Source organism: Rhincodon typus, chromosome 3, assembly GCF_021869965.1.
Source record: "Rhincodon typus isolate 14 chromosome 3, sRhiTyp1.1, whole genome shotgun sequence".
Classification (NCBI taxonomy): domain Eukaryota; kingdom Metazoa; phylum Chordata; class Chondrichthyes; order Orectolobiformes; family Rhincodontidae; genus Rhincodon; species Rhincodon typus.
In genome coordinates this window covers 71,132,274-71,145,643 of record NC_063334.1, presented here as the reverse complement: position 1 = coordinate 71,145,643, position 13,370 = coordinate 71,132,274, and the positions used below count along the sequence as shown (strand labels likewise).

At 40.4% G+C, this 13,370-nt stretch overlaps 1 protein-coding gene across 4 annotated transcripts in view; it reads left to right on the top strand.

Moving 5' to 3' along the window:
* Nucleotides 1-13,370, top strand: part of LOC109913401 (AP-3 complex subunit sigma-1) — an 80,654-nt gene that overhangs the window by 52,527 nt on the left and 14,757 nt on the right. For all 4 annotated transcript variants that reach the window (XM_020512897.2, XM_048595008.1, XM_048595007.1 and 1 more), the window contains one exon: nucleotides 213-320. In XM_020512897.2, coding sequence (XP_020368486.1) covers nucleotides 213-320 — 108 coding nt within the window. The remainder of the gene's footprint in view (nucleotides 1-212; nucleotides 321-13,370) is intronic.

Genomic DNA, 13,370 nt, shown 5'->3' with positions numbered 1-13,370 from the left:
GATTTCTGAAGGAGGGTCTAGGCCCGAAACGTCAGCCTTCCTGCTCCTCTGATGCTGCTAGGCCTGCTGTGTTCATCCAGCTCTACACCTTGTTATCTCAGATTCTCCAGCATCTGCAGCTCCTACTATCTCCTTCTAAGTTGTACAGTTTTTAGATGGTATCGAAAATGTTTGTGCAGACTTTTGCTAATGTCCATTTAATTTTTTTGAAGGTTCACAACATTTTGGCTGAAATGGTAATGGGAGGAATGGTTTTAGAGACCAATATGAATGAAATAGTAACTCAAATTGATGCTCAAAGCAAAATGGAAAAATCCGAGGTAAGACTTCTGCACTTTTACGAAATATGTTCTAGCTCGCATGGTTTTGGATCCCGCATGTTTATTGTGCCTTCTGTGGTGGCTTATTCTTTAGTGGCAACAGCCAGCTTGCTTACTGTGCTTCTAAAATAAAAAGCTATTGAATGACAATTTGGGTAGTTATACTATGTGACAAATCAGCAGCATTGGCAAGGCATTGTAAACTATCTACTTACCAGTTGGAACATGACTATAAAATGTCCACAGTTTAGTACTGGAGCTTTGCGAGTATAAGTTGCATGAATCAATTTGCCTGTATGCACGACTGAAAGATTTATGATTTGGCAGTTTAAGAGGCTGGTTAGAGCAAACTAAGAGTGCATTGAGCATACATGATTATTAGAAACAGAAGTGCCATTATGTCAATTTTTCTAGGTTGTCAATTTTTCGAGGTTGCTGCCAATTTAAAATAGCTTTCCATTTGATGCTCACTCCATGCCAAGTTGGTTTGGTCGCCATCTTGGCAATATTGGCAGATATTCTCAGTGCTTCTGGGTTAGAGAGGAAAAAGCAATAAGCCAAGACCAGCACTGCGGGCTGTTATTCGGCAACCAACGTAGGTGTTAATGTGCATCCATGATCAAACTGAACACGACATTCACCATGATCAAATAACTTATTCACATTCACTATTGAGACTCGAGTACAAATAGTGGTTATTTGAGCAAGATGCCATTGGGTGTTTACTGCTCAGAGAATAGTTTTGTATTAGCACCCTGTGTGAAAAGTTTTACTGGTTCAGGATAGTGGTTTTTTTTAAAAAAATGCCTTTTTTAAATGAATTGCTTGTGTCTGCATTTTTAAAACTATTACTAATAGCAATTACAAACAGTTGTAACTGCTTGAAACAAAAGACTGAAATATGTGTTTTTCACTTCAAAGCAGCAATCCAGATGTTTACATCACAGGACGTCATTGAGCTCATTACGTTTATGCGGACTCTTTGCTAGAGCAATTCAACACTAATCGCTCTATGTCTGTGGCTCTGTCTTTCTCTGCATATAACTTGATCTCAATTGCAATTGCGTATCTGACTGGAAAAATCAGTTGATGTTGATATCGCTGTTGTACTGATTGATCTGTTTGTCGTCATCATTTTGTCATTATTTCACATTCCTATTAAGTTGCAGTTCACTTCTTTGACTCCTAAATGCAAAACTGAGTGAAAGGAATAATAAGTAGCACAGGTTTAGCATTTTAGTTTTCAGATATGATCCTTCCCTCCCACGTACAACTTTTTTTAAGAAACATGTCTTATACACAATAATTAAAGGTGTTAGATCTAAAGATAAGTTTCAGTAAAGCAGATTTGAATTTTAAAAAGCTCACAGCAGAAGCTACTGCAGGTTTTTTTTATTGTTCATTCATCAATGGATTACAATCTAGCTAATTATGTTAAAGTAATGGAGCCCCTTGAAATACTCCAAACATATTTTATAGATTGGAGGTAGCAAGTTCGAGTACGGAAACAGAACTTGGTCGAGGAGCCCAGGCTTGATTTCTTCTTTACAGCTCGCTAAGTCATTATCTCATTTATTTGCTTTGGAACAGTGTTGAATCTCTTGGTTGAAAAGGTTTGGTGGGGGAGGATAGAGGCTTTTTTTTTGAGCTTTCTAATTTCAAATGTGGCTTTCTTTAACTTTTCTGGACAATTTCATTTAAACTTCCCCTCTGTTCTACAGGGTGCACATTGTTATTACGTTAAGATGTTGGGCCTACTCCAAATAGAAAAATGATAACCAGAATAAGCAGGATGTGTCTTCTGTAAATGATCAGTGTGAAATGTTTCTGTTTAGTCTGCCGTTGGATTGGTTGAGGACTGTTTGTTGCAAATGCTGCTCTATGGCAGTAGAACCCAGAATTTCAACAGAAGACTATGCAGATCCTGGTATTGATGGCAACAAGAATAAATGTTGCAACTCCAGACTCTCCAATAACTTGTTACAGTTGAACCAATGGCCTGTTGAACTTTCTACACTATGGCAGACAATGTGTACCAGTCAAACCTTGTTAGTTTCCTTGGCATGGTGGTCTCAAGAGATTTGCTTATATTTGGATTTGTTACGGACCAGACCAAACCCCTCAAACTAAAAAGAAGATAGTCTAGACCCTAACTTTTGCTTATTTTCAAGGTAAATGTAAGGTGTTACTTTCCAGATGCAATCTGATTGGACAAAGTACCGACTTTAAAGCAAAACCCACTTTATTTATCTACTATTGTTAAAATGCAGCAAAAGAAAGAAGGAGCTGGAATAACTTAATTCAATTGGAAAACTTAACAGAACAATGGATACAGTAGCAATTACTAATTTACTATCCCAATGTAACAACATCCCATAAACACACACTTGGCAAAAGGCGAATTCAGAAAACAGATTGTCTCACATGCAATGCTCCAATCCAGAAGCATAGAACATCAGAAGACATTTCTGTGAGAGAATGTAGCAGCCAGGAGTGATTTACGGCCTTCCAACCCTGCTGAGACCCCAGCAACAATTACTGAATACTGAAACTAAAAATCCTGGATCTGTGAGAGCTTGGCCACACCCACTAAGGCTGCGTCTATTGTTCCAAAATTTAAAAAAACAAACCCAAGGCCTCACAAGTAGTTTACTTTACTGGCTTGACAACTCGGCACCTCTGTCTTAAAGCATCTCTTTGAAATAAAACAGAACAAAAATAACCTCCTTAAAGCTGTAGCATCATCACAGATTCAATCACAAGTCCCACTACCTTCTCCTTCCTAGATGATAACTATAATACTTTCTCTGACAACTGATTATAATTTTGCATAAACTGATGGTAGACTCTCTTCTCATTGATCGTAGCATAAGTTTTCATCTTCCATACATTTTAAAGAACCAGTCTGATTTCAATTAATTGAAAATTGAACAAATAAAAATCAACTGTGTTCTGTAAAGAGTGTGAAACCCTCCAGGTGGCAACTTGGGCAGTGACAACACAGATTGCATCTAAATCTCTTTGTGAGCTTGTTGGTTTGTTCTGACTCCCTGCGTGTTGGTGAACGTCTTACTGACTTGAAGAAAAGTTTGAATTTGGAAAAGGTTCAGTATTAGGTGACCAAATGAGTTTTAATAATTCTGTCACTGATACCTTCAATGAATGCGAATAGGGCAAATTCTTGGCATAGCAGATCCTGGAGTCAATCAAAGAGAATGCTATTCTAGATCCAGTGGTGTGCATTGAAGCAGAATCAATTTATGATCTCAGAAAAAAGCTTCAAGGTAGCAGTGATTCAATCTGATTGATTGAATTTCACAACCATTTTGAATTAGAGGAGAATGATTCTGAGACCCTGGGGCTGAACTCAAATAAAGAGTCTGGGTAAGGTGAAATGGGAAAGCAGGTAAACATGTGGATCAGGAGAAATGCAGTAGTTTGCATTTAAGAAGATATTTTAATAGTCAGGAAAGATACTTTCCAGTGACATAGAAAAACTTTTGGGCAAGAATAAGCAGTGCATGGCTAACTAGTTAAAGACTGGTGTCAAATTGAAATAACAGTCAAATAATTCTGTGATGATTAGTGGTAGATAAGAAAAGCCACCCATGTGGTTCACTGCCATCCTTGCCTGGTCTGGCCTACATAGGACTGCAGATCCACAGCAATGTTGTTGACTCTTAGCTGCCCTCTGAAATGGCCTAGCAAAGCATTCGGTTGTATCAACTGCTAAAAAGCCTCAAAAGGAGGATTGGCACCAGAAGGATCACTTGGCACTGGATTTAGGCACTGGAAACGACAACAAAAATCTCAGCATGTCAAACCTGCTGACCAACACCTGGGGGCTGCCATAATTTGGAGAGCTGTCTTTCAGCCTAGCTGAGCAATAGCTTGACATAATTATGCTCTCAAAATCAAGTCTTATATATTCTATCCTAGACAATACCATTCCCATCCCTGGGAGTGTCTTGTCCCACAGGAAGGACTGACCCAGCAGAGATGGTGGCACAGATATAAACAATCAGCAGCGAGTTGCTGTGGGAGCCCTCAAAAATGACTCTGTATTCTATTGCATCAGATTAGTCATTGTAAAGGGAATCTCCTGACTACCTCATACCAATTTTCCCGTGGCTAATAAATCAGAACTTTTTAATGTAGAACACCACTTGGAGGAAACAGACAGGGTGGCAAGGATGCAGAATGTACTCCAGATGGGGAATTTCAGCATTCATCACTGAAAGGACTTGGCATAACTACTGATTGAGCGAGGTTGAATGTTAAAAGACATAGCTGCTAGATTGGGTCTTCAGCAGCTGGTGAGGGAACCAGCAAGAGGGAAAAACATACTTGACCTCATAGTCACTAGTCTGCCTGCCACAGATGCTTCTGTCCAAAACAACATTGGTAGGAGTGATCGCCATACAGTCCTTATGAAGACAAAGTCCCATTTTCACATTGAGGATTACTTTTATCATGCTGTCTGGCACTATCATTGTGATAAATGGAATAGACTTTGATCAAATCGAGCAACTCAAAAGCAGGGTATTCATGAGGCTATATGGGCCATCAACGGCAGCAGAATTATATCCAAACAATCTGCATCCTTGAGGCCTGGCATTTCCCCACTGTACCATTACCATCAAGGTAAGGGATCAACCCTGGTTCAATGAAGAGTACAGGAGGTCATGCCAACAGCAGCTACCCAAAAATTAGGTTTCAATCTGTTGAAGAGAACTGTGTGTGTGTCAAACAGCACAAAGCAGCGAGTGATAGGGTAAATTATTCCGTAACGAACGGATCAGATGTAAGCTTTGCCATCATACCATATTCACTTGTGACTGTTAGTGGGCAATTAATCAACTCACTGGAGCGGTGGCTTCACAAATGGCACCATTTTCAATGTTGGGGAGCCTAGCATATCGGTGCAAAAGAAAAGGCTGAAGCATTTGCACCCATCTTCAACCAGAATGATAAAGTGAATGTCTGTCTTGACCTCCCCAGAAGTCCCCAACATGGTAGCTTCTGGGTTTCAGCCAATTCGATTCATTTCACGTGATATCAAAAAATAGCTGAACTTGCCAAGTACACAGCCAAGCTGATCTAGTATAGCTATGACACTGGTATTTACCTGACAATGTGGAAAATTGTTCAAGTATGTCCTGTGCAGAAAAATCAGAACAAATCCAACCTGGACATTTAAAGCCTGGAATGTTGACTCTCGACTATCAGCCAAGTGATGGAATAGGTTAATAACTGCAATTAAGCGGCACTTGCTAAGCAAAGTTTGCTCATTGAAACTCTGAAACTCTGTTTGGGTTCTGCCAGAACCATTCAGCTCCTGACCTCATTACAGCCTTTATTAAAATGCAGACAAAAGAACTGACCAGAATCCTGACTTGGAAATATATTGCCGTTGCTTGAGCGTTGCTGGATCAAAATCCTGGGACTTCCTCCCGAATGGAATTATGGGTCTACCTATACCAAATGGAAATCTGCTATTGATGAAATTGGTTACTCATCTTTTCTTGGGGACAGCTAAAGATGGGCAATGAATGTTGGCCCAGCCAGTAACACACACATCCTGCGAAAGGTTTAAAAAAAATTTTTTAAAGCATCAAACAATAAATGAAAAGTGCAAGATAAATTAGAGTATGCGAGATGAAAGCTAGAAATAAGCAGATATATAAAGACATGTAACTAAAAAGAAGAGTAACTAAAGTGAGCCTATGTCCTATTCAGATCGAGTCTGAGGGATTAATAGGAAATAAAAATTACCTGAAATGATCAACAGATATTTTGGGCTGAATCTTGCCAAAATTTGGCTAATTCTCAATTCTGGGCAGTTTCACAGACAATTTCTTCCTGTGAGCTTTAGCGAGTTTTCTCATGCAATTTTATGCTGCTCATCACATTACCTCCATGGAGGCACCATGCCTATGCACCACTACTCTTACTCAATGTTGTGCTTAACAATGATGTGAGGAACTTTGGGTGTACATGCCATGCATGTTATATTTAAACCCCAGCTGGTTACAATTTCAAAAACTGTAAGCAAAGAATTCCCCTACAGTTTGAATGTTTGAAGAATTTCAAAGGACATGGCTGACTGAGGCAAATTAGTATCCCGGTTCATGGACAAGAACCCCAAAATTCTGATGGACAGGGCAATGGTTGGGGAGGATGCCATTCCCTTTCCCCAGAAATACTAGAGGATACCAGGCACCAGACCCTGCCAGCTTAATCTGAAGTTGCCACCCAGATAGTTTCCATAATCTGGAAGAGCAAACACCAATACAAGATGAAGGTCTGTGATCTCTTTGCTCTTCTGGCTGCTGTCCCACGCTCACTCTAATTCTGCTATTGCACCAACCTCCCTCCAAAGGCCATTGTGAACCACACTCATTTGCAGGAGGAAATGCCCCACTGTAGGTCTGAAAGGACGAAAACGTTCGCTGGGTTGACTGATATTTGTCTCCTCACTCATACGAGGAGAGAATCGATGAGCTGGTCAGAGAAAGCTGTGATTGCTCACTTGATGGTGCAGGGACCTCTATGTCCTGGCAACCAAGTAAAATTCATCGTGATGTGCCAAGTTGCTGTCCCGTTGCAACCAATGTGAACATATTCTTAACATGCTCAAGCTTCTACCTTTTTGTGCAATTAATTCATTCTCTTGCCTGCTGCAGGCACAGGCAGCATCTGAATGACATCCTGCCACAAGAGGCCAGTGCCTCCAATTCCTTCTTGACAAGTGAGGAAGAAGCAAAAGATCTCCTGTGTTTTAAAAAAAAACACCTGCAGCACTGTCACTTGCACTCTCCACCAGCTCAGGTACTGTCATGTTAGTGGGTACTTTATCTAGATTAGATCAAGGAAAACATTCTGGTGAGCATATCACTTTGTCTCCAAGTCCAAGGAAGAAACGGCCCAAGGAAGTCATATTGCTGCTGGACATCAGGCTCCTATTTAGACACAGGCAGGATGACCTCATAGTGCCAGCCATTAATAGCCTCATTAAAATGCACATACAGACACTGGATCAACAGGCAGGTTGTCAGCAACACACAATGAACTGGATCAAAGGTTAAAGTATCAGTCCTGTGCTGTCTCCAGTGTCAAAATGCCTGGTTGTGTCTGTGGAGTGGTTGGTAGCTGCCTTGGAAACCCAGATCAAGCAGACCACTCAGTAGCTGCTGGAAATGCATTTGGTCCTATGTTCCATTACTCCAGGATGCATCAAACTGCAGGAGGTACCAAATATAGGCTCACCAGAAATCTCCTTTTCAAGACATTTAATAAGTGACTGGCAACTCCATCTTCATTCTGCCTGCAACCCTCAACCCTGTAGAAGTTCAAGCTGAGGAGGGGGAGCCTTCATCTAGCCAGCAGGGTCTCAGCATGCTTCAGCCCTCTAACTGCAAATACTTCCAGGGTTGTCTGGTCAAACCTCCAAAGCCAGCAGGCTCCAGGCCCCTGGCTCAACCTCACCTGTGGACCCTGGGCCTGCACCCTGGTGTACTGGGAGGGGAAAAAATATAAAACTGTCTGAGGACACAACATTGACATGGATGACACCTTGTTTTAGATGGAAAAGCATGCATTTGAATGTATTGGCACTTTACATCATCACCTGTTTGGTCAGCTGTCATTTTAATAGCTGCTATGAGAATGAAACTTGAAAAGCCACCCATCCTTGGTGCCACATAATGTCAGAATCAAGTCTGATAGAGAGCTACGCTTTCCCTGACACCACATCTTGTTGAATTTAAATGTGGGTGCATTGAGTGTTTTGAAATCTTCCTGCTTTGTTAACTTTAACTTTTATTGCTCAAAGTATTGCACAAAGGATAAGTGAAGAAAGCACAAACAAAAATGTTGCATTTTCATTTCGGAATGGACAGGAGCTCCTTGCCTTTACGACATGCAGAATTTACAGTCAATGAATGATGACGTCACTCAACTTAGTTCTTTTGGACCTGGCTGTCAGTTAAGTCCTATCTGCCCTGTTACACCCGATGCTGCTGCACTGTATATGGTGAAGGTAATACTTCTCCTGCTCAGCATCCTCGTCTTCCTTCTTGGAAGACTGTTGCCAGTTTTGCAACTCCTCATTGTCTATCATGTTCCCGGTTTGCCTGCTCCAGTAGTCCAGAGCACAGCACATACAGAATAAGTGTTGTACTGTCTTTAGTGTACCTAAAGACCACCCTTCCCACACCAAAATTTGCCCAAGCATGGGAAGATCATTTTGAGGAGGTATGTTGCCTTCCCCACGATGGCTAGGGGGAGGAATGGACAGTATTTTATCTCCATTTGGCCTTAGGGTTGCGTAATGGGGTCATCAGTCATGGTTGGAGATGGTAGTCCTTAACTAACTCCTAGTACCCATCCTTTTTGTAAGGCATCCACCCTTTTAGAATGAAGCAGAAACTAGAGAGTTATTGAGGTTATAGGCCTCATGGTTTCTTCCAGGGAAACCTGGTATGAACTTCTATGATGTGGTGGTGATGATTACACATGGCTCTGCATGGGACCTGTTAGTGAAGTAAATTGCATTATAACATCGAACTGTTAACACTGTGTACAGTCTATAGCACCTTGCACCTGGAATACTCCAACCAAAGACACCATTCTAAAACAAATGTCCTGGTACGACATCATTCAGCGGCTGCACAGTGTTTTACTCATCTGGAGGACATGATATCGAGGATGAAAGACTGTGGGTCTCCTGGACCTTATCCTAAGGAGACCTTTTGCTGCAAATTCTTCAGCTGGAACCTCTTTGGCATTTACTGGAGTTTGCTACTGTTCCTGGGCTTGCAGATACATGTGTTGCTGCTCAATTTGTATGCTTGATTATGGTGCTGCAGCCACAGTTACAATAAAGCCTGCTGTGCCTGGATCCATTGGTGACGAGCCAAATACCTGAAACAAACCAGCACCTAAGTAGTGTGAGATAACAAGGTGTAGAGCTGGATGAACACAGCAGGCCAAACAGCATCAGAGGAGCAGGAAAACTCATGTTTCAGACCTAGACCCTTCTTCAGAAAAAGTAGTGTGATCAGTCACCAGTCACAGCACACTTAAATGACAGTTTACCATAGTCCTTGACGTAGTGGGACACAGAGGCCTTGGAGGAAGATCATGGGATGCTAGTACACGGACCTTTAACATATTGCACCTTATTCAGATGTATGCTGCACATCCATAGGTGTGCCATTGATGTAGTATGGTACCGTACAGCAGCATATCTACCCACTGACTGATCATTGCTGACAAACATGACTGTGTTGAAAGGGAAGGTATGACAGAATTACTAAAAGTCAGTAGCTTAAAGTTAAGTAGGGCATGGAGAAGATCTTAATGCAGTTAGGCAGATTCAACATGATTTTGAAAAAGGGAAATTATGTTTGACCAGCTTCTTAGAATTCTTTGAGGAAGCAACAAGTAATGTGAATAAAGGGAAATCTGTAAATTTCCTGTATTTGGATTTCCAAAGGGTGTTCCACTCTTGGATCCTGAACCTTGGGAAGTTTGATTCTGGCCGAGCCATGTGGGTTTCCCACTGTTTCTTCAACTGATGAGTTGAACTTGCATCAGTTACAATAAATTCTGTTCAAAATCTTTAAACATTGCGTGAGTTTGATAGGATAGAATCAGAGAAAGTACTTCTACTAGTGAGGTTTAAAGCCTGTGACCATTGGTATCAGATAGCCACAAATAAATTTGATAAATACGTAAAAAAAAATCCTTTAATCAGAAAGCGGGTCGAGTGTATAACTTGATAACATAGGCATGATTGAAATATTAAAGTTTTCACTGATATTTCATTATTTTTATTTTATTCTTTTATCAATTTTGGTTTGGAGCTGTGAACTGTACATTAAAGATGACTTTTGAACTATGGGTAACAGCTTGTGTTCAAAGGAAACTAGACCCAAACAAACTTTTGTTCATTTGTGAGGCCCGGCCTGGAAGTTAAATGCAAGTTGGTTCCTGGTCAAGGTTCTGCCGACGCTTTGACACTAGGAAGAACACAAAGAACACAACTTCTTAAAAAAAAAACTGAGATTTGACCTATTGAGGGACTGTGTATCATCCCATATGGGGAGTAAACTGGCTTCAAAAGAGTGAGGAATAATTCACCAAATGTTGGCAAACTTCTGACTGTGTGTTAAAATGGTTAATTGTTTGAATTAAAAGCTCTTTTGAAAATTTGACATTTTAACTGGCGCTGATGAATGGCTTTAATGTTTCAAAGTTTGTATTTGGCACAGACCAACAATAGTAATTTGTTCCACTTCATATTTACAAGCTACATTTTTATCAGCCTGCCAAGATTGTACTAAACATCCTATGCAACTTTTTTTAAATTTTAATTTTCATATTCCTTTTTAATTTGCATTCACCTTTAAATACCCTCCAAGGGTTTTTATTCTCTGTCTGTAGGTCAAGAAACTTAGTTTAATACCTTGATTTTAACATTTGATATTTTAGGAAGGATTGGGATAAAATACAAACTCTTAGGATGTTCAGTATGTGAAGCTTTCTCTGAGAATTGCACAAGCTTTATAATTTCAATTGCCTAAACTATTGCCGTAATTTGATATTTTTTATTAATCACATATTGTTAACAAAAAAAGGCTGCACGAGAAACTGAAAATCAAGATGTTAGTCTACTAATTCAGTAGACCCATTGCCTGTGTTACACGGAAAATAGGGGTGGGAGTAGGCCGTTCAACCCTTCAATCCTGTTCTGCCATTCAATATGAACATGACTAATCATTCCAACTCAGCACCCTGTTCTTGCTTTCTCCCCATACCGTTCAATCCATTTAAAAGCTATATACAACTCTTTGAAAACATGCAATGTTTTGGCCTCAGCCAATTCCTGCGGCAAAGAATTTCACAGGCTCACTCTATTTCTGGGTAAAGAAACTTCTCCTTATCTCAGTCCTAAGTGATGTCCCTCGTATTCTTAGACTGTGACTCCTGATTCTGGAAATCCTGGCCATCGGGAACATCCATCTTGCATTTACCTGGTCTAGTGCTGTTAGAATTTTATAACTTTCTCTGAGAACCACCCCCTCTCCCCATTCTTCTAAAGTCCAGTGAATATGCTCCTATCTAATCCAGTGTGTCTTCATACATCAGTCCTGCATCCCAGGAATCAGTCTGGTAAACCTTTGTTACACACCCTCCATAGGCAGAACATCCTTCCTTAGATAAGGAGACCAAAACTATACACAGCTACTCCAGGTGTGGTCTCACCAAAGCCCTGTACAATTGCAGCAAGTCATTCCTGCTCTAGTACTAGAGTCCTGTCACACCTGTTGCATGCTTAATTTCAGCAACTAGCGTACAAGGACATCCGAGTCTCATATCTTTCCCTTTCCTTATCTGTCATCATTCAGACCATAATCTGCAGCCTTGTTTTTGGTACCAAAGTGGATAACCTCACATTTATTCACATTATATTTCATCTGCCATGCATTTTTCCACTCACTCAACTTGCCCAAATCTCACTGAAGCATCCTCCTTAGAATTCACCCTTCAACCCAATGTGTTGTCTGCAAACTTGGAAATGTTACATTTTGCACCCTCATCTGATCATATTGTCAATGTCTGGGAGTCCAAATACTGGCTTTTCCTTATCACCTCTGCTTGTTATATCCTTGAAAAGTTCAAGTAGATTTGTCAAACATGATTTCCCTTTTGTAAATCCATGCTGATTCCATCCGATCCTCGAACTGTTTTCCAAGTGTTCTGCTATTAAATTTTTATAATGGAATCTAGCATTTTCCCTACTGCCAATATCAGGATAACGCTCTATAACAACTTGTTTTCTCTCTACTGCCCCTTTTAAATAGTGGGATTACAATAACTACTGTTCAGTCCATAGGATCTGTACCACAGTTTATAGGGTCTTGAAAGATGACTAATAAATGCATCCACTGTTTCTAGGACATTGTAAGTACTCTGAGATTCAGATTATTGGCCCCAGGGATTTATCACCTTTAACCCCGTTGATTTCCCCAGCGCCATTTTCCTGCTAATTCTGATTTCCATCAGTTTCTCCTTGTTACCAGACTCTGTCCCCTAACATTTGTCCTCCTTAGTGAAGATAGAACCAAAATATGTATTTAATTGGCCTGCTGTCTCTTTGTTCCCCATTATAACTTTCCCTGTTTCTGACCTACATTCATCTTCACTAACCTCTGTTCTGATCACATACCTATGGAAGCTTTTATAATCAGTTTGTATGTTCCTGACAAGCTTTCTGTTTGTTCTCTATTTTTCCCTTCTTGATTAAACCCTTAGTACAAATTTGCCTCATCAGCCACGGTCAGGCTACCTTTCCTGACTTATTTTTGTGCCAGATAGGATTGAACAATTGTTACAGTTCCTGCATGCATTCTTTAGATGTATGCCATTACCTATCGTCAGTCCTCACTTTAAGTAATATTTCCCAATTTATTATAGCCAGCTCGTGCCTCATACCATTGCTGTTTCCTTTGTTCAGGTTTGAATCTCAGAATTAACTTTGTCACTCTCCACCTTAATCAATAATTTGACTTGTAGGTTCACAGCACAGAAGGCGGCCTTTTAGCCTATTTAGTCTGCATTGGTCAAAAACAACCACCTACTATTCTAATCCCATTTTCCATCACTTGGCCCATAGCCTTGTATGCCTTGACATCATAATTGCTCATCTAAATACTTAATTGTTGTCAGGGTTTCCATCTCCATCACCCCTACATGGCAGAGAGTTCTGAATTCCCACTAGCGTCTGAATGAAAAAAAATTCCTCTCATCCCTCTAAACCACCTGTCCCTTACCTTCAATCTATGTCCTTGGTCATTCTCCCTCCATCAAATGGAAATGTTCCTTCCTATCTAATTCTATGGTATTATGGTCTCTTTATCTAACAGGACCTCGCATATCGAGATTGTCAGTTATTCCTTTCTCATTATACAGTGCACAGCCTAGGATGGCTTCTTCCCTAATAGATTCTTGAACATATTGATTCAGAAAACCGTCTTGTACATA